Below are 19147 nucleotides of genomic sequence, written 5' to 3' on the forward strand. Positions count from 1 at the left end.
TAGAATAATATAGACAATAATAAAAATAGTTATGAAGTAGTAGGCCCCACCTACCCGCAACAAGTAGGCTACTTGTCATAAAAGTTGGTTTTATGAAAATGTAGATGAATATTTAGATTTCAGAAAATTTACATTATAAAATAAAATAGAATATTTAAGCTAAAACTATAATATAAATCATGTCAACTATAAATCATGTCTCAACTTTCACAGCTAAGTTAGCGACATCCTAGCTAATTTAGTCTGACTGACTCTGCTGGCCAACTAACGTTAATATTACTAATCACTGTAATAGTTAACAATACTGGAAAGTTCGTCAATGTCTCATTTCAAATTTAAATGTAGGTCCTACCTATATCTTAACCAATTCAATATTTAAGTGGGATATACGCCGTAATGTTTTGCTGATATGCAAATTTTCCAGTGACACGTTAAGTTGAACGTATAGAAACATAACAGCTTTAAAACTGGGCTGATTAGGCAGACAGCAAGTAAAACTAGCCGATAATGTAGAGTTTCTGAACTGTTTAACATGCAGACGATTAGTAGGCTACCATAACCTATTTGACGCTTTTAGCAATAAAGTTGGATGTCGCTAGCCTATTTTTAAAATGCTTGCAATCTCCACTCATCCATCTTGTCATCATGAAATATCCACTAGATGGCGTGTTTGCCCACTGAAACAAAATTCAAAGAAAAGTAGATTCTTGTTGGAGTTGTGCTGTTTCTCATTTCTCTCTGAATGAGTTTAGGAGAACATTTAAGAAACCACTGGGTTATATACTGAATAAAAAAGTCAATTGTTGGCTTGTTATCTAGAACTCCAGACAGATTCTCATTTCATAATGTAGGGTCTTTATTATCACTTTATGTATAGCCTATTTGACAGAAGGAAATGTTTGTATGAGGTCTGAAATGTATTGTAAATGTATTGATGTGTATTGAAAATGTATTGAAATGTATTGTAAGTGCAATAAAGTCCATAGCGCACTGCAATATTCGTTAAGGGATTGTTTTATGTTGAATGCAATATTTAGGCTACAGATAGCTATACTTGAGAATCCATAAGCCTACCAAAAACTGCTTATAATTTTCATATGCTATTTAAAAGACCAGCATTTTACCTCATACCTAATGCTTCCAGTGTATTTATGGCTAGGAAAATCATTACAGAGTTATATAGGCTAAAGGCTATAATCAGTTTACATCCTCTCTGAGCCGTATTTGAGCCATTTGACAATCATGATAGTGTGAACAAGCGTGAACGCCCCCACCTCTCACATACACGTGAGCGCGCTTCTGGTGAAAATGGGTTTTTAGCACACCTCTGACGTCATCTGATCAGCATATTGCCTCTAATCAGAAGGTTTGAAACATTAATCGCTGTTGGACACTGTTAAGATCTCCATCGGCGCTTCCTCAGGGGATGGTGATTGTGTTGTCATGGTTTCAGTCATGATGTCGCCAGGTTTGAGACAGCATCTTTTCGTGTGTCACTATCCGCAGTAAAAGCGCACTTGGGGATGGAGAAAGCGACAGCCTGAAGGAGCGCATTTACTGCACAAGGGGACAAATTCACTATTCCTCTCTTCACGCACCGCGTTATAAAGGGACCGTTCATTATGTCTGCGAAGGAAAGACTCAAAGGCAGGGTGACCAAAGACAGCGTTACCTTGCTGCCGTGCTTTTATTTCGTGGAGGTAAGTGAGTCTAGTAGACTACACATTGAAAGAGATGCTTCTCATGTATTATGTCTGATTAATAGACGAGAGTTAAAGGTATGATGGTCTTCCTTCACGCAATGGCCACGTTAAAAAAACAAAGCAATCAAGCGGATTGGAACCACAGTCTGTTCATTCTGCATGACTGCTCGTTAAGTTTAAAGAGGCATATGCAGTTATAGTCATGAGAAGGACAAAATGCACTGCACTTGTTGTGTGTCGTGTTAATGTTAAGGGGATAGGCTATGTGGGAGGAAATAGCCTACATGGAACAATTGTTTGCTGGCTTTTGCGCATCAAGTTTGGCTTGCTTCTTGATGTCAGCCATTCAAAAACACTCTTTTCCTGATGGTGTAGTATTCATTGGCATAGGCAACATGTCCTTAGTAAAGTATTAAGTCAAGGTGAAGGGAATCAACCATATTGCTTATAAAACAGAACTGGAAACCTTCTGAAAACAAGTCTTGGTAAAAAAAAACAATGTTGTCTTACTGAATTAAGAGGGCACCATTGAGCAAAAATGAGGTAAGAAACTAGGCAGTTATTAAATGAAGGCCAATCTGACGTGGCCTAGATATCACAAACAATGAGTGCTGATGGCTGGTGTCCTGGAGATAATGCTGGCAGTCTTTGATCTGTCTTGTTTACTTGTCAAGCTGCAGTACTGAATTCCCTATTTTATTTTAATAATGAAGAATATTAAACATTCTGTTTTGTGTATTAAACAGCATGATCATGAACGATTGATGTTGTCTTTCTATTCTGCTTTAAAAGTTAATTTTCATTTGAGAATGTGGGTATGATGAACTACTACAAGATGTAAGATGCATATAAAAACATTTTCCCCCATATACTGTAGACGAGATTTGTGAGAGCCTGATTGTAAAAACTTAATGACTGACATAATGCTTTACTCATGTTGTTGATAAATGTATAACAATATATTTATTGATATTACAGATATATTTATACAGATCATCTTATCATTTTGGCAGTGAGAAAGATTTTATGATACATACATGCTCCAGATCCAATGTAAACCAGGTGTAAAAAGCTTCTGTAAACAGTTAACTTGGAATAGTCTCTGTTTTGTCAGATCAGACAGAATCAAAGCTCATTGGCTGTACTGACATTAATGTCATGTCCCCAGGTGTGACCTGGTTGCCTTCTATAGAGTTTCCTTGCTGTATGCAGAGACCTTGTTTCTGTCCTAAGTGGAAAATTAATTAAAAACAGAGTAATTTAATCTGCTTCACTTCACTAATTTTGGCTAATTAACTTCCCTGTTTCACTTATGTTTCAGTTTACTAAATAAATTACAATATGGCCGTGAACTTTAACTTGTCCTCCCTCAAAAGAGAGAGAGAGAGAGAGAGAGAGAGAGAGAGAGAGAGAGAGAGAGAGAGAGAGAGAGAGAGAGAGAGAGAGAGAGATTCGTTTGATAGTTTCTGAAAACGTCATATTTAATGTACACAATGTGCTGACAGATCTCACTTTAGGTTGTAATTTATCATGTCAGCCTTCTACAGTACATGCCCGCATTCTTACAAAAAGTTTCCACAATTAGGCTACATATAATGATGTAATACCAAATTGGTTCTTGTTCATTTGCTCAGCCATAGTTTTTTAACCAAGTTAATGATGTTTGGAATAAAATGCTGTGTTTTGTATGTGACATTAATATCAAAATATGATTTTATTTTGGGTTTAAGACACCGATGTGCTGATACCAATATCAATGGCCGATACCGATAACAGGATTATTTCAGGACGATAACCAATAAATAGCTGAAAATAAAATCCCATGACTATTTTATATATAAAACCACAGAAATCTAAAATAAAGTGCTTTTAAGTGCTACAATAATCAAATAAGTGCATCCAAACCGAATGTTCAGTATGTTTGTAAATATTAACATTTAAGTGATCATTAGATGACAGCAAAGGTAAACGTAAAAATTGTGAATATCAACATGCCCTATTAAATATCCATATGACAATATATTGATAAATAATTAAAAAATCTCAAATATCAGCCGATAACCGATATAGTACCGATATATTATGCATTCCTGGGTTATATATAAAGCCATGCATGTGCACTCTTGAACATTTTTATATTTGTTGCAAGCAACAAATGTTGTTTAAAAAGTAACAAAAAAAATTTAAATTTCATTTCAGTTGTTGCATCATTGTCATAAAACATGACAAAGTTTTGATGAATTGCAACAAAGTTTTGTTCTGGTGTATGTGCATTATAAGTTGAGTTTTAGTAACTTGTATAAAATATTAACTACAAATGTTTTAAGTTTAAAACACTTTTAATTGCAAGTCACTGTTTAAAATCTGTTCAGTCAAAGTACAGAATTAGTAATGGTTATGACTGGTAAGAGTAACTGCTAATCGATCCAGTACAGCATCATAGAGATTATTAGTATCTGTGCTGTAAAATGTAGCAAAAGGAGTTTAGACCATAGGGGCTTTTTCTGCAGATGCTCTCCCCTTTTTAGAATGGGGTTAATTACAGTAATTAAACCCCCGACCCCCACCTTTGATCTTCGTGCTGTCCGTTCAAGTTTTGTAATTATTCAGTATGTTGCACATTTCCACTTTGCATAGCACAGCACAATATATTTCATTGGAGCACTGCTGCTGCTATGACATTTCTGGCTGATTCTTGTTCACTGAGATACTGCTGGGTGAACCGTGTCAATGACAACAGTAATTCTATGATATCTTAAGACGTCCCATACATATTCACCTGAGAATATCCTTCATTCTGCCGTAATCACAAATCTTCTGTCTAACCTTAGCATGAACCTGGTATCGTTGAAGAGTGTGAAAAGCCTTAAGGGATATAACTCCAGCATAGTTTCATCCAAACCCTCATTACATGTATCAGAGTATGAAGCTCCTTTTACGTAATGCTGATCTACACCGCCAGGTTTTTAGAAGCTAGGATCTCCCAATGCATTTCCTGCTTCAACACCAACAGTGTTTTTGATTAATGAGAACAACTTTTACGGATTGCGACTTAAAAGGATAACAGCGGATCGAAATTTTAATCTGTTATCACTGAAATCCTAAGCATGAAACCGTGGCAAAATACAGTTCAAAAGTCACATGATCAGACGCAGTGCCTCCATTGTGCTATAATTGTACTGATTACCTTGTCAATGGAATAATTACTTTCTATCACGTTTGCAACGGTTTTCAAATCAGCCTGGAGGAGTCTATGGGACTGTGCTGTGCACCATTTGATAAATTTAGCATAATTTTATTGTTGTTCGCTTCTCATCTTGCATATTTATCATATTCCTTCTGTTTTATCTCTTCAGCTCCCGATTCTGGTGTCCTCAGTGGTCAGCTTGTACTTCTTGGAGTTGACAGACATTTTTAAGCCAGTGCGTTCAGGCTACAGCTGCAATGACCGGAGTCTCAGCATGCCTTACATTGAGCCCACAAAGGAGGTCATCCCCTTCCTCATGCTCTTCAGTCTGGCTTTCGCTGGGCCGGCAGCAACGGTAAATACCATAGTGCCACTCTTGCTCTAATTTAGTTTAGAGGGCACTCTTACTTATTCATGCAGTCTTAGTGTTTGATCTCAGTTTCATTGAGCAAGGATGAATATTAAAGTGAATACTAAGTTGTCCATTTTTGATGTAATGACTCATAATATGACATGTGACAATATGACAATTTCTATGTAGTCACCTGAAGTTGAACGTGGTAGATGATTTTTAGCTGTATTTGGTTGTAAATTGTTGCTAGCTTTGCATGCTAGCTTTGCAGCTTCCTAGTCTTTTGCAGGTAGCATAAAGCCGGGGACACACTTAACGATTATTAATGTAATTTGATACTTACGACTGATCATTCCCAAACGTCAGAGTCAGAGACAGTTGCGTTCAGTCGGTGTTGACAGTCTGTGTTTTATATCTGCTCTAGTCATTGGAAACAGTCTATAAGTGTGTTCAGTTCTGTCTTAGAATGTTTCAGCTAGTTGTTAAGTGTGTCCCCGGCATTAGGAGGAGGGACATTCTCATTCTAGAGAGCATCTGATTGGACAAAAGTCTGTGTAGTGTAGGATGAGTCATCAATATTTTTGACTAAGATGCTTTCAAAGCTAATAGACAGATATACCAACGTAAGCGTAAAAATTACGTAAATAAAGGTGGGGTTTCCAATTTCAGAGAGGATAGCAATAGCAAGCTAGCTTTGAAAGCATAAGATCCCACCCTCCCTTCAGAGTGCTCTCCAAAGCTATGCTTTCTTCAAAACACATGAACGCACACAGCAGAGTCTGCAAAGTACGGAGAACCGCACATGATATGCAGGAAAAAAATAGTAGGCTAAATCGTGCGCACAATTTACTTTTTGTTCTTGCATGTCATGTGCGGGGCTCCGTAGCAAAGCATCACGAGAGTTGGCATTAAATTATCTAATTTCTCAAAGCACATAACATTACAATTATAAAAATAAATATAAACCACTTACAGAGCTCTGACGTGTACCACCTGACTGCTGCAGATTCATTTTGACATTGATAGTGTTGCCATAGAAGCACATAAATCTGAGTCTGAGGACATGAACAACTCAGGGGTAGAACGTCAGGGGTTGCCATCTTGTAATTACAGTTATGACATGGTGTGTGAACGCAGCGACTGTCTGTCTACAACTCTGCATAGCCTTACGGAACACACTGATGACGTGTGATGCTGCGCAAGCAGGGTGGGCAGAGGTATAGAAATACATATGTTGACAGGCAGGACCGAATGCAATGACAGAATGAAAATTTCTTTGGTCCTGAGACTTCCACAGAATATATATGTACATTTTTTAATATTTAGCCCACTTCTATCATTGACTATCATAAGAATGTGAAGAGAGTCTCAACCAGTATAACAAAAAGTGTTTATGAAAAACATTGCCTACCATACCTTTAAGTATAAGTTTCTCGGCTTTCACCTCGTCTAAATTGTTGTTTGCATATATTCATATCTCTCTCTCTCTCTCTCTCTCTCTCTCTCTCTCTCTCTCTCTCTCTCTCTCTCTCTCTCTCTCTCTTTCTTTCTTTCTTTCTCTATCTCTTTCTTTTATGCTCTTTGCCTGTCTCTTTTGCATGTTGTCTTCTCCCCAAACTGTCATTGAAGTTTTGACTACCGCCTACCCAGCATGCATTTCGAGCATTAGCTGGGCGACAAGGCTCTAAGCCTCTCCAGGCATGTTGTGAGTGTATTATCAAGACCCTGGGTGATGAACTCATGAGTCTAATAGATTGTCCTCAATTGCTTTTCACCATCTGTACATGTTGAGGTTTACAAGAGTGCCACTGCAAAGGCAACTCGATAGAAATATCTCCAATAGCTAATTATCACATTTCCTTTCAAACTTTAGAAGTTAGAAGCTAACTCAAAGTTAGAAGTTTGGAAATGTTTGGAAAGTGTAGCTTTTGAGAGTCATATACTACCATTTAAAAGTTTAGGGCCAGTAAGAATTTTTTTTGTTTTTTTTTTATTCAGCAAGGACACATTACATTTATCAAAAGTGACAGTAAAGATATGGTGAAAAAATCAATACATCATGCATAGTATCACAATGTTTTGCATGGGAATATTGTATTGATACACAGACACCAAGTATCAATCTTTGCAGGGCCTGAATTTCAGCTTGTGATTTCGAGTATTGTACTTAATTTTACCATAAGCTCAGTGTTTACAATGCAGAAAATATTAATAATAGTTTGAAATCTATTTTTCAGACTGCAATTTCACAAACAGCATGAGTAACAGAGACACACACAGTGAGCAGTGAGTAAAGGAAGCATATTTCTGAACATGGACTGCTTGGTGAAGGCTGAAATAAACGTGTTAATTTGACACACAAATGCCATCCCATTACCTGAGAGGCCTAGCTCACCTGTTACATTACTGTTACATACGGTTTGTGATAACTGTTATAGTCTTTTGAAATCATACTTGTTGTTGATTGAGTCTATGGAGTTAAAGGGTTAGTTTACCAAAAATGAATATGTCATTAATTGCTCACCCTCATGTCCTTCCAAACCCATAAGACTTTTGTTCAACTTCGGGACACAAATTAATTTTTAATTACTTTTTAATGAAATCTGAGAGATTTCTGTTCCTCTATTGACAGCTACGCTAATTATTAATTAATTAATATAATTTCATGATGAATTGAAATATGTGGATTGAATTTTAATGTTGTTGTTTTTTTAATAGATCCGAGCCAAAAAAAGATAGCTTTATTGCATTGTCCCAGCTGCTTATCACATTGCATTGTCCCAATGGCTTTTTCAACGTTTGTTACTCCACTGTTGGTCTCATCAACATCATCTTAAAAAATTGCCTCACTCCACCTAAATTCATCACAGAGCAGATTCGTTTAATGTTTAATGACATATTTGTTTCATCAACTCCCCAGCATGTCGCTTGGGTGTTTTCATCACATTAGGTGCTCCACCATACTGGCCTAATTAATTTTGCAAGGGGGCTACGCTCTTTTAAGTGCTATCACTGTTGGTTATCCTGTGCCTTATGCATTTGTCAGCAACTGTAAATGAAAGGGGACTTGGGTCTGCAATGAAGCATGAGTACAAATCTCCTAAGGGAGCTCTGATCAGAATTTTGGGGGCAGATCACAGATAAACGATCAACCAATCACCAACGATATCGATACCGATCATGGGGTCTATATGAAACCTTATTTTTATCATGTAGCGTTATGTATAGGGATGTTTCAATCAGGATTTTACAGACATAAATTCAATGCCTGAATTCTGGCATAATCTATTCTTCCCTGAATGAATTAATTAATTAAATACAGATTAATCCTTACAATTAAAGTTACAAAAGTTATTCATTCAACAACAGGGAGCGATTTTCTCTTTGTCTTTTATTATTTGATTACCATTAATGACACAGACAGAAACCGGTATTTATAGGCTGCTGTCACTTTAAAGGATTAGTTCACTTCAGGATTAAAATGTCCTGATAATTTACTCACCTGCATGTCTTCCAAGATGTTCATGTCTTTCTTTCTTCAGTCGAAAAGAAATTAAGGTTTTTGAGGAAAACATTCAAGGATTTTTCTCCATATAGTTGACTTCAATGGGATACAACGGTTTTAAGGTCCAAATTGCAGTTTCAAAGCAGCTTCAAAGGGCTCCACAAACATGATACCAGACGAGGAATAAGGATCTTATCTAGCCAACGATCTGTCATTTTCTAATATATATATATATATACCTTTTTAACCACAAATGCTCATCTTGCACTAGTTCTGCGATGCGCCATGCATTACGTAATCACGTTGAAAGGTCACGCGTTTCCGGGTTAAAAAAGGTAGGGTGGGGTGAAAAACTCCATCTCATTTTCTCCTCCAAATTCAAAATCGTCTGACATTGTTGTTTTTTACCTTTTATTTATTTTATGTAAATGGCATTTAGTCCTTAGTCTTTCCACATTCACTTTGTAAAAAACAGGTCGGTACTCTCTAGTACTAGTGCAAGACGAGCATTGTGGTTAAAAAGTATATATATTTTAATATTTTTTTAGAAAATGTTAGATCGTTTCGCTAGATAGGACCCTTATTCTTTGGCTGGGATCGTGTAGAGCCCTTTGAAGTTGCATTGGAACTGCAATTTGGACCTTCAAACTGTTGTACCCCATTGAAGTCCTCTGTATGGAAAAAAAAAATCCTGGAATGTTTGCCTCAAAAACCTTAATTTCTTTTTGACTAAAGAAAGAAAGACATAAACATCTTGGATGACGTGCAGGTGAGTAAATTATCAGGAAATTTTAATTCTGAGGTGGACTAATCCTTTAGGACCTGATGCACGGATCCAAAATACAGTTATACATGTGTTTTGAGACGACAGAGATTAAGAAGGTATTCATCTTTATGTGTCCTCAGTATGAGATTGGTCAAGTCAAGTCAAGTCACCTTTATTTATATAGCGCTTTTTACAATACAGATTGTATCAAAGCAGCTTCACAGTGATAACATGAAAATAATATAACAGAGTTTGTTTCTAAAAGAAAATTGAGTCAACGTCCACCTTAAGCAAGGCAGATCAATAATATTATTGAATATTAAATGTCCCCAACTAAGCAAGCCAAAAGCCAAGGCACCAATTGGTGTCTGAGATCGGCAAATTGCGAGATCGCAGATTGAGTCATTAAAAGTGATTATCGACCGATAGCAATCGTTAGCCGATCAGTCTGAGCACCCTTAAGATCTCCACCTCAGCACAAATATTTAAGTTATAATTTTGACTTTTGCTCCATGTCTAATCAGTAATCACTCAAACAACACTCTCTTGATGTTAAATCCCACAACTGAGTTTTGTGCTTCAGTACTGTATGGGTATGATGGCCTGTGCTAGCAGGCAGCATGTGAATGTGTGTCCTGCTGGTAGCTCCAGCTGTTATGGTAGTGCCTGCTACACTCGAGTGCTGCACTTGACTATAGGTGTCTGGCAAGTGTGATCTCAGGGGGGTATGATCACTTGTTCATCTCTTTCACTCTCTATCTCGTCATTCACAGCAGAAGCATTTACATATAAATCTATGGGTTTCTGCTTTTCATTTACATGGAATTAACATTTTAGGCATTGCATTAGTGGAGGCCCGAACGACTTACAAGATACCCCCTTCCCCTCATCGGTTTTTACAGTTTTGGATGAAATCCCCCTCATATGGCTATGAATGGATGGATGAGAGTGATTACTTTAATTTCAGTAATGGGGTTGATGTGTCAGTAATTCTATTAGAAATTACCCCTGGAAGTGGAGGGAGGGGAGTTTTATGACAGTGGTGTATGTTTGGGTAAACACAGATTACCATTTTCCCACAGATTATGATTGGGGAAGGGATCCTGTACTGCTGCTTGGCCAGAAGAAATGTCAGCATCAAAACAGAGGCTAACATAAATGCAGCTGGCTGCAATTTCAACTCTTACATCCGACGGGCTGTGAGGTTTGTGGGTGGGTGTATATTTTTCTGCCCTTTGTGACTCTATAAAAAGCCATATAGCTTGTATAAATATTGTTTGGAATCATACACTCTTGATCTTGACTAATTCTGTCTTTTTTATAGTCTTGTACTAAATTGAGTTTGCTAGTAATAATGAAAGTTCCATCTATTTTATTAAAAGCTTATGAAGTCTACTTGCTACTTATGAAATCTAGTATTTTAAAAAGGTGTGTGCGCGTGTGCATGTATACATGCATGTCTCTGTGTGTGTCTGTGTCTATGTCTGTGTGTCACATTTGCAGGGGTCCACGTGTTTGGCCTGTGTGTCACAGCACTCATCACAGATATTATCCAGCTGGCTACAGGATACCACGCCCCCTACTTCCTTACTGTGTGCAAGCCCAACTACACCAGCCTCAACACTTCCTGTGATGAGAACTCTTTCATTGTGGATGAAATCTGCTCTGGGCTTGATCCAGCTGCCATCAACGCCGGCAGGTCAGAGAGCGGTATCTGTGTCACAGTGGCGTGCACAGGAGGGGGGGCTGGGGGGGCTCACGCCTCTGCCCCTTTTGTCTCAAAATGTATTGTGCCCTTTTCTGATAATTGTGAATAATAATTATTATTATTATAAATATTATAATAAATGAAACACACACACACCCTTGCCACTAACAATAATAATACAAACAAATATTATATTTAAAAAAAAATTGGCGGAGAAGTGGTAGGCGGAGTTTACTTTGCAGCGCCTCATACGCATTTAATGGTTCTGGTACGCACTACGCAGCAGTTCGCGCGAGTCTCTCAAACGAGCAGCAGGTAACGTTTAAGCTAATGAGGAAAATTAAATTTATCCTACCATCACCATGCTACTCTAAAAGTTGCTGCAGGATGCGAGTTATTCTTAACTACAATAAAAGTATAACTCGTTTTCAGACGCATTCTAAGTGACGATGTCATTCGTTTTTATCCAAGGAATAAAAGTGCAAGGGAAAATATATCTAACAGTTAGTTTAATGAAATCTTAAGTCCATGTCCAACTCTAAATTGTGAGGAACTTATATCTTTGATTTCATAGTAACGCTGTACAATAAGGTTCATTTGTTCATTACTCATGTATGAACTAACATGAACTAAGTTAAACATGAGCAACACATTTGTTACTGTAGGCTATATCTTAGTTAATAGTACAACTGTTAATTGTTTATTCATGTTATGTCACAGTCAGTGCATTAACTAATGATAACAAATACAACTTTTGATTTTAATGTTTTAGTATATCCTGAAATGAATATTAACTAAGATTAATAGCCTAAATGCTGTAGAAGTGCAGTTCATTAGCTAATGTTAACTAATGAACATACATTAACATACATTAAATTTACAACATCAACAAAACTAAAAATTAATTTTCCATAATTACCTTCTTGATTCTCACTGTTTTGTTTGGTAAAGTAAATAATATTTAGTAATATTATCATAATTTCCCTATTTTCATTTGATGTGTTATGTATTCTAATAATTGTATCAACATATTTTCTTAGAATGCCAAGGAAAGAAAGAATAAAAACAAAACAAAAATCAAGAAGTAATCATTTTTTTTTATTTAGTGCCCTTTTTGGTCCCTCCGCCCCTGCTCCTGAGGGAAGTCTGTGCACGCCACTGCTGTGTCATATTGTAGTTTGTCGACCCAATGCATAATCATGCTCGATAAAGGTCTACAAAAAAATCTAGGATCTTAAAGTCAACATGAAATGTTGTTTGCAACCCTTTTGCTTCCATATTGTGATGCCTTTCCAAGTGAAACAGGACATTTAACAAGGAAAAAATTAATGGTGAGACATAATTTTATCCATCGGGAATCATTTAGGTAATGGAAAGTGGGTGTTTTAAATCAAAATGGAAACAGACTGAATGTGAGTTTGCTACAACAGTATAGCTATTGGTTAACATTATCCAATAGCCTGTGTGGTCAAAATGATGTCAGGGACAGAGGAAGGCCGTTTTAGAGGCAGAGCAAGCTACTGTTACTCTATAGTTAGATTAAAGATTATGAAAAAATTATTTTATTTTACAAAAAAAAAAAAAAATTTCTTTGTAAGAACGAGTCACAGTTATATATATATATATAAGACTGTGAACATGAGTTTAAAAAGTAAAAATGGTCCATTATTTTGATTTACTTTGTCTTTAAAGTTTTCTTTTATCTCAGTGGATTTTAGTTCACTCCTGCTTGAGCTCAAATTGGCAAGATTTTTGTCCCATTTCAAGATTTATCCTCAAGCAACTCCATTTAAAATACTTGTGTCATGCAATTATGATGATCTTATGAAAAACTGGCTCAGAAACTCCGATAATAGAATGTGGGTGATTAACTATAACCAAGCAAAGATGATTAGACATATTGTGGCTGACCAAATTTAATTGGACCTACTGCGCAACAACTCTACTTACAGTAAAGGTCTAAATAGATCAATTGATTTGTATAAAATCATTGTTGTAAACAGTGTAGATAAATGTGAAGGCAGCCGAATGAATGTGGCGCTGTCCTCTGGCACATGGAGTTCCTTTAAAACCCACACAGGGTTGAGTCTTGATGCTTCACTCACAACATGACTGCCCATTCCAGCACACCCACTCACATCCATTTGCACAGCTCTGCTTTTCAATCTTCCACTCATTTCATGCACTCTCAATAGACACAATTATATGTTGTGCAGACATTTTTTATAACGTAAAAATTAGACGCAAAGAGGGTCAGTGTGGTGTGTGTGTCCCCGAAGGCTTACACTACGGTGACGTGTATTGAAATGTCTCTCCGGAATATCAAGTAGACATGCATCTCCAGACATATCTCTTGGTTTTATGAGAACATTCTTGGAAATTAAAAACTCTGATTCTGTTTGCCACACTATATGAATTGTGGCACTGTGGACGTGATCATCTGTGGCTTTCCGTTCCCATCTGTCCTTTAGCATGATCCAGTACCTCAAATGTGCTCAGTGTGAAAGAGATATAATGATCTAACAAGGCGGTCTGTCTCTCTTTACAGGAAGTCCTTCCCATCTCAGCATGCCACTCTGGCAGCCTTTGCGGCTGTGTACATCTCCGTAAGTAATCCACTTGACTCATGGCACAGTTGACTCAAGCGATTTCTAACTGCTTGCCAAATAATCTCACTGTCCTTTCCACTATTAAGAATTTCCTAAAACTTCAGTCAAAAGGCTGGTCTCCTTCCACAGATGTACTTTAATGCCACTCTGACTGACTCATCCAAGCTCCTGAAGCCACTCCTGGTGTTCTCCTTCATCATCTGCGGCATTATCTGCGGCCTTACTCGTATCATTCAGTTCAAGAACCATGCCGTGGATGTCTACTGTGGCTTTCTTATCGGAGGGAGCATAGCAGTCTACCTGGTGAGTCCTGCTGTCACAGCAATGCAGAAACAAAGGCAATGTGTGGATGATAATTAATTTCATAATCCCATGACCGATATATAATTCTCTATTTAACCTGACTCTGGAGAAGAATCATAGAGGATTAGCAAGGTGCTATAAGACAATGCTGTTTTAATAGAGGTAAAAATAGCTCACACATGCAAATCCCTTGTGGCTCCTTTTCTGCTCTCCACCCACACACACCCCTCACATTCCTCCCACCATTTCTTTCGTTTTCTCTCACTCTCTCTCCTTACTGTCTGCTCTATCTGCTCTGAGGGCTATGTACATCCCGTGGTTTCTAACACCAACAACAATGCCAATACACCTTTAGGAGGAATTAATGAAGCTAAGACAAATCAGTACATCAGGTCCTGGTTTTATTGTTTGCTTAACATAAAGTACATTAATCAGGGCAAGAGATTAGCTATGTAATGCTGTTTGATACTGACTGTGAAGTCCCACATTTAGAGTGTAGACCATAGACCGTATGAGGAAAGTTCTCAGAAGTTAATGTAGGCTCATAATGCACCTTAGTCTGTAGGGGTACCGTGCTGATATAAAAAGGCTGTCAATCACTCAGGTAGTATTAATGTTGAAAATATGTCTTGGTAAAACAATTACTGGTGACATTGGACCTTAGGACAACTCTGTTGGGAAAAGAAAAACTAAATCTTCTGGTCAGGCTGTTCTGTCGACTGGTTCAAGAGGGGTTTGGGTACTTTACAGGTGGTCAAGCTGGGTGTCTTGCCGTATACTGAGCTTCATTAGCCAAACACCCGCTTGTCCAGGCTGGGAGACCAGCTTAAACATCTAGAGGTTTTTTTCAGCAGGGAATACAACCTTTTGAACAGACAGTGCAAGTATCTTGTAGAGCCTTAATTTCATGTGCAAAAAATAAGTACAGTATCACTATCATGACTAACATCTCTATGACATCTTAACTTTATCGGCATTGATTCATTGCGGTAAAAATTCTACCTTTTTGCACTACTTTAGGGTCTGTATGCAGTCGGGAACTTTAAACCTAGTGAAGACACATCTTTGAAGACACATGCACATCCTCCTCTCCGGCAACCACAGCCACCACAGCCTCCACCACAGCCCCAGCCAGTGGTGCCTCCACCTTCTATGCGGGAGCCTCTGAGACCTCTACCCAACTTGAACACAGATCCACCACGCTTACTGCCACCTAAGAGCCTGAGCATGCGTGAACGTCCCACCTCGGCACGCTCTGAAAGTATCCTGTTACGTGGCCCGTCCTACAGAGAGAACTCCATGTCCAGCTTGAAGAGGGCAAGCACAGAGGTTGAGTGCATTACGCCACCCAGTCCTCTCTGCAAGGAGAGCTTTGTGACGTTCAGTAACACCCTGCCTCGTGTGCACTCAACCGGATTTGAAGAACCGGTGCCTCGCCGCCACGCCGCTATCCATGCCTCCATGGACTCCACACGTTCCAAGCAGCTGCTCTCACAATGGAAGACCAAGAACGAGAACCGCAAGATGTCTCTGCAGGTGATGGAGAATGAGGCTGGACCACATTCTCCTCAGCGAAACATGAAGTTCCGCTGCAGCTCTGAACCCTCAGCTGTGGGCTTAGATGGTGAACTCCGTGGTGGACCTCCCGGACAGTACATGAAGCTTGCCGCTAGTGCTGTGCCATTAGCCAATCATAATAACTCTGGGGGCCTAGCTGGTGGAGCCAGGGTATCTATCCAGTCACGACCAGGATCCTCTCAACTTGTGCACATCCCTGAGGAGGCCCAAGAGTATGTGAGCTCCTCACCACAGGAGGATTGTGGAGAGGAGAATGATGGTGGGGGAGGGGGTGGGTCAGCACGGTCAAAATGGTTGAAGGTGGCAGAGAAGAGCACCGTCTGTCGGACTAACAGCCAGCCACGTATAATGCAGGTCATCGCAATGTCCAAGCAGCAAGGCATGTTGCATGGTAGTCCTAAAAGTGAGGGCAGCACCGTGAGTTGTACTGGATCCATCCGTTACAAAGCCCTGATGGATCAGGAGCCTAACTCGGGCATTGTTCGGGTGGAGGCGCACCCTGAGAGCAAGCCTGTGGTTAAACCACCATCCACAGATGGCAGTGGGTCCTGGAGGTGGAAACCGCAGGAGCGGGTTAGCATCCGGCAGTCGCTTGAGCTCAACGACCTGAACCGGGACTCTGAAAGTTGCGAGTCATTGAAAGATGGCTACGGCTCCATAGATGGCAACCGGAGCCTACCTGACATCAGCAACCCTCATCATCCCCATTTCCACCATCACCACCGCCAACAGAGTATCACCACCATCCGAGTCACACCGGTGGAAGCCAGCAGTGAAGCCACCTCGGAAACTCTCTCTACCACCTCAAGTCGAGACTCCACCCTACGCAGGAAAGGCAACATCATCCTGCTGCCTGACAGAGGACCTAGTCCAGATAACACCAGGAACCTGCCTCACTTTTTCAAACCCTCCCCTACACCTCCCCCCATTTTGACTTTCAAAGAGTGACAGAAACCCCTTTCCGTACCAATCCTAAGAGTTGCCTCGCTCTCTTAACTTTGAAGACTGGAGGCTCTGTTAAGGGAATGAGTAGAGCTAGTCATTCTGGTTAAATCTACATTCCCTGACCTTTAGACACACATAAACTCTCCAGAACACATAAGGAAACGTTGTGCTCGTTACGGAAACATAAGCACAAAATATGAAATTTGAGGCTGTTTGGTAAAGGTGATTGTTTGATTTGCCTTTGATTTGCAAGATTAATTTTGTTATTGAATCCATTGTCTTATCGGAATCTGTCTGTTGTCTCATGGCAACGTGGGTGCTTTTGAAAACGTTGTAAATTTATATATATTTTCTGAATATAAATATTTGTATGTATACTGGACCACTCAATCATATGTTTAAGGAAAAGGACGGTTTTCACTATGTCGCTATGAAATATTTAATACGGTCTTTCTATCAGACTCATAGCTTTTAGACAAATAGGAGAATGTTATTGTGATGTTTACAGAAGGTTTTAGCGACAGTGTTTTAACCAAATGGATGTTTTGTTTGGTGGGCTTGTTTAACCATATGCACTGTGTGTTTTGGTGACCATGAATGAGCTATATTCATTCAAACAGCTGAAAGCGCTCTTTGCTGGCATAGAGACAATGAATTTCTAGAGACTCAGCCTTTGGCATTGTAATGCAGAGAACAATACATTCTTCAGATATTAATGTCGTATTGCCTTTGTGTAATATAGAACTGCTATTTGGTTCCACAGGCCAATGAGCACTATTTCAGTCGTATATATTGATTTGCAAGCCCCTGTATTTTGTACTAGTGTGCTTTGAGCACAGGTATAATTGTGTTTTATGGCCCATTGCTGTACGTTTACAGTGATTTAGTGTGCATATTTTCTTGGTTGTCCCAAGTATAGCTACTGAGGTGCGTCGTCCTCTTCATTGTTAAGCGTGTGGGCATAAACAAATGACTCATACTTCCCTGCACATTGCAGAGAAGCATACACAATATAAGAGCATTCATTGCTTATTTTTGTAAACAACTAAAAAACACTAATAATCATATTCATAGAGTGCCTCAAAAAGACTACATGCCTATTAGCTGGTGATTACTTAGCTCCATCATGCAGTAACTGTACAAAAAGTTGCTGTTGTAATTATTATGGTGCAGAATTGACAGATGTTCATTGACTGCTTTTAAATAACCACTGTCTGTGCCATCAAATGGCATTGCATAATGACAAGTGCTGCATAAACAAAAGTTTCAATATAATCCACATAACAGACAATGTTAGGATTTGTCCTGTGTGGCTTGTGTATTTCTAAGCAGTTCTAAACTGTGTATTTGTATTTCTAGCTCATTGTTTACATCCTTGTAAGGATCATGTTGTAATATACATAAATATTACCAAATAAGAATGTACGTTGAAAAGGGGGACTGATACATTTAGTTAATATATGTACAGTGTCATTTATATGATGTTGGGCTTCTTTTTTTTTATTGAACTTAGATTTCAATGATATAGTATATACCTATTTTAATGTGTCTGTTTTAAAAGAGTGAATCAGAACCAACACATTTTAAAGTTTTATATGTGCTTGTACATTATAATTGTACCCCACATTATGGCTTTAACCTGTCCTTAATTATGCATGGTGACTTAATACTGTGTGTACTGTTCTAAAGGATTTGTTTCGTTTTGCTTTTCTTTTGTAAATGATGCCTTTAATAGTGATGGTTGGTACTTTCTGCGGAATCAACCGGATAATCATTAAATCTTTTTTTCCCTGTAAATAAGTATTTGTAACTTTGCCAGCAAACTGAGATGTGAAAGAGATCTGTGGGTTATAATTTGAGTGACATTGACACACTTCCTTTATTAGTGCTCTAAACCAGATCCGATAAAACAGAAATGGCCTTTCAGTTGAACCCGTTGACAGATATTTGAAAGTTTTGCCTTGTTGGGGTTTTGTTTAGCATTGTATTTTAAATGAGGATATGTCTTAATATATATTGAAATAAATATTTGGTATCATAGCCATAAAAAAGCTTTTTTTTCTTTATTTCCACACTTTCACGTAGTATCATAAAATATCAAAAAGTGTATCACCACATTGTTTATGTGCCTATTGTGAAGTGGTCTGTTTCTGCATGTATAGGAAAATATACCTTCTATATTTAGTTAGTTAGTTATTTTATTTCTTCGGTCATTTCGAACTTAGGTCATATGTAATTCAAAAAATCCTGTACATAATACAATGCAAAAAAAAAAAACATAAAACAATGAAACAAATAGAGAAAGAAAAGAAAATTTAAATACATTAGAAAGATAGATACAAAATGAGTACCTTGGGAATTTAAATACTAAATAATAACTGACCGAAGGGGTTTAGGCTGAAGTCAAGACTTATTTTGCCTAACCCCTTTACAACAAAAACACTATGTCCAAAGATGACATAATTATACGGTTTCTCTTAAACCAAAAATG

At 38.3% G+C, this 19147-nt stretch overlaps 1 protein-coding gene across 1 annotated transcript; it reads left to right on the forward strand.

Moving 5' to 3' along the window:
* The first annotated feature begins 1285 nt into the window (after nt 1–1285).
* plppr4a (phospholipid phosphatase related 4a) lies at nt 1286–18707 on the forward strand. Its single transcript, XM_077225504.1, has 7 exons — nt 1286–1700; nt 5060–5245; nt 10596–10725; nt 11017–11212; nt 13770–13827; nt 13960–14133; nt 15154–18707. Exons 1-7 carry the CDS (start codon nt 1623–1625, stop codon nt 16657–16659), a joined length of 2328 nt encoding a protein of 775 aa, XP_077081619.1. The 5' UTR covers nt 1286–1622; the 3' UTR covers nt 16660–18707.
* The last annotated feature ends 440 nt before the right edge of the window (nt 18708–19147 follow it).

The sequence above is a fragment of the Siphateles boraxobius genome, unplaced genomic scaffold (genome assembly GCF_051911475.1).
Source record: "Siphateles boraxobius isolate OS27281-9 unplaced genomic scaffold, OSU_SipBor_1 1, whole genome shotgun sequence".
Lineage (NCBI taxonomy): Eukaryota > Metazoa > Chordata > Actinopteri > Cypriniformes > Leuciscidae > Siphateles > Siphateles boraxobius.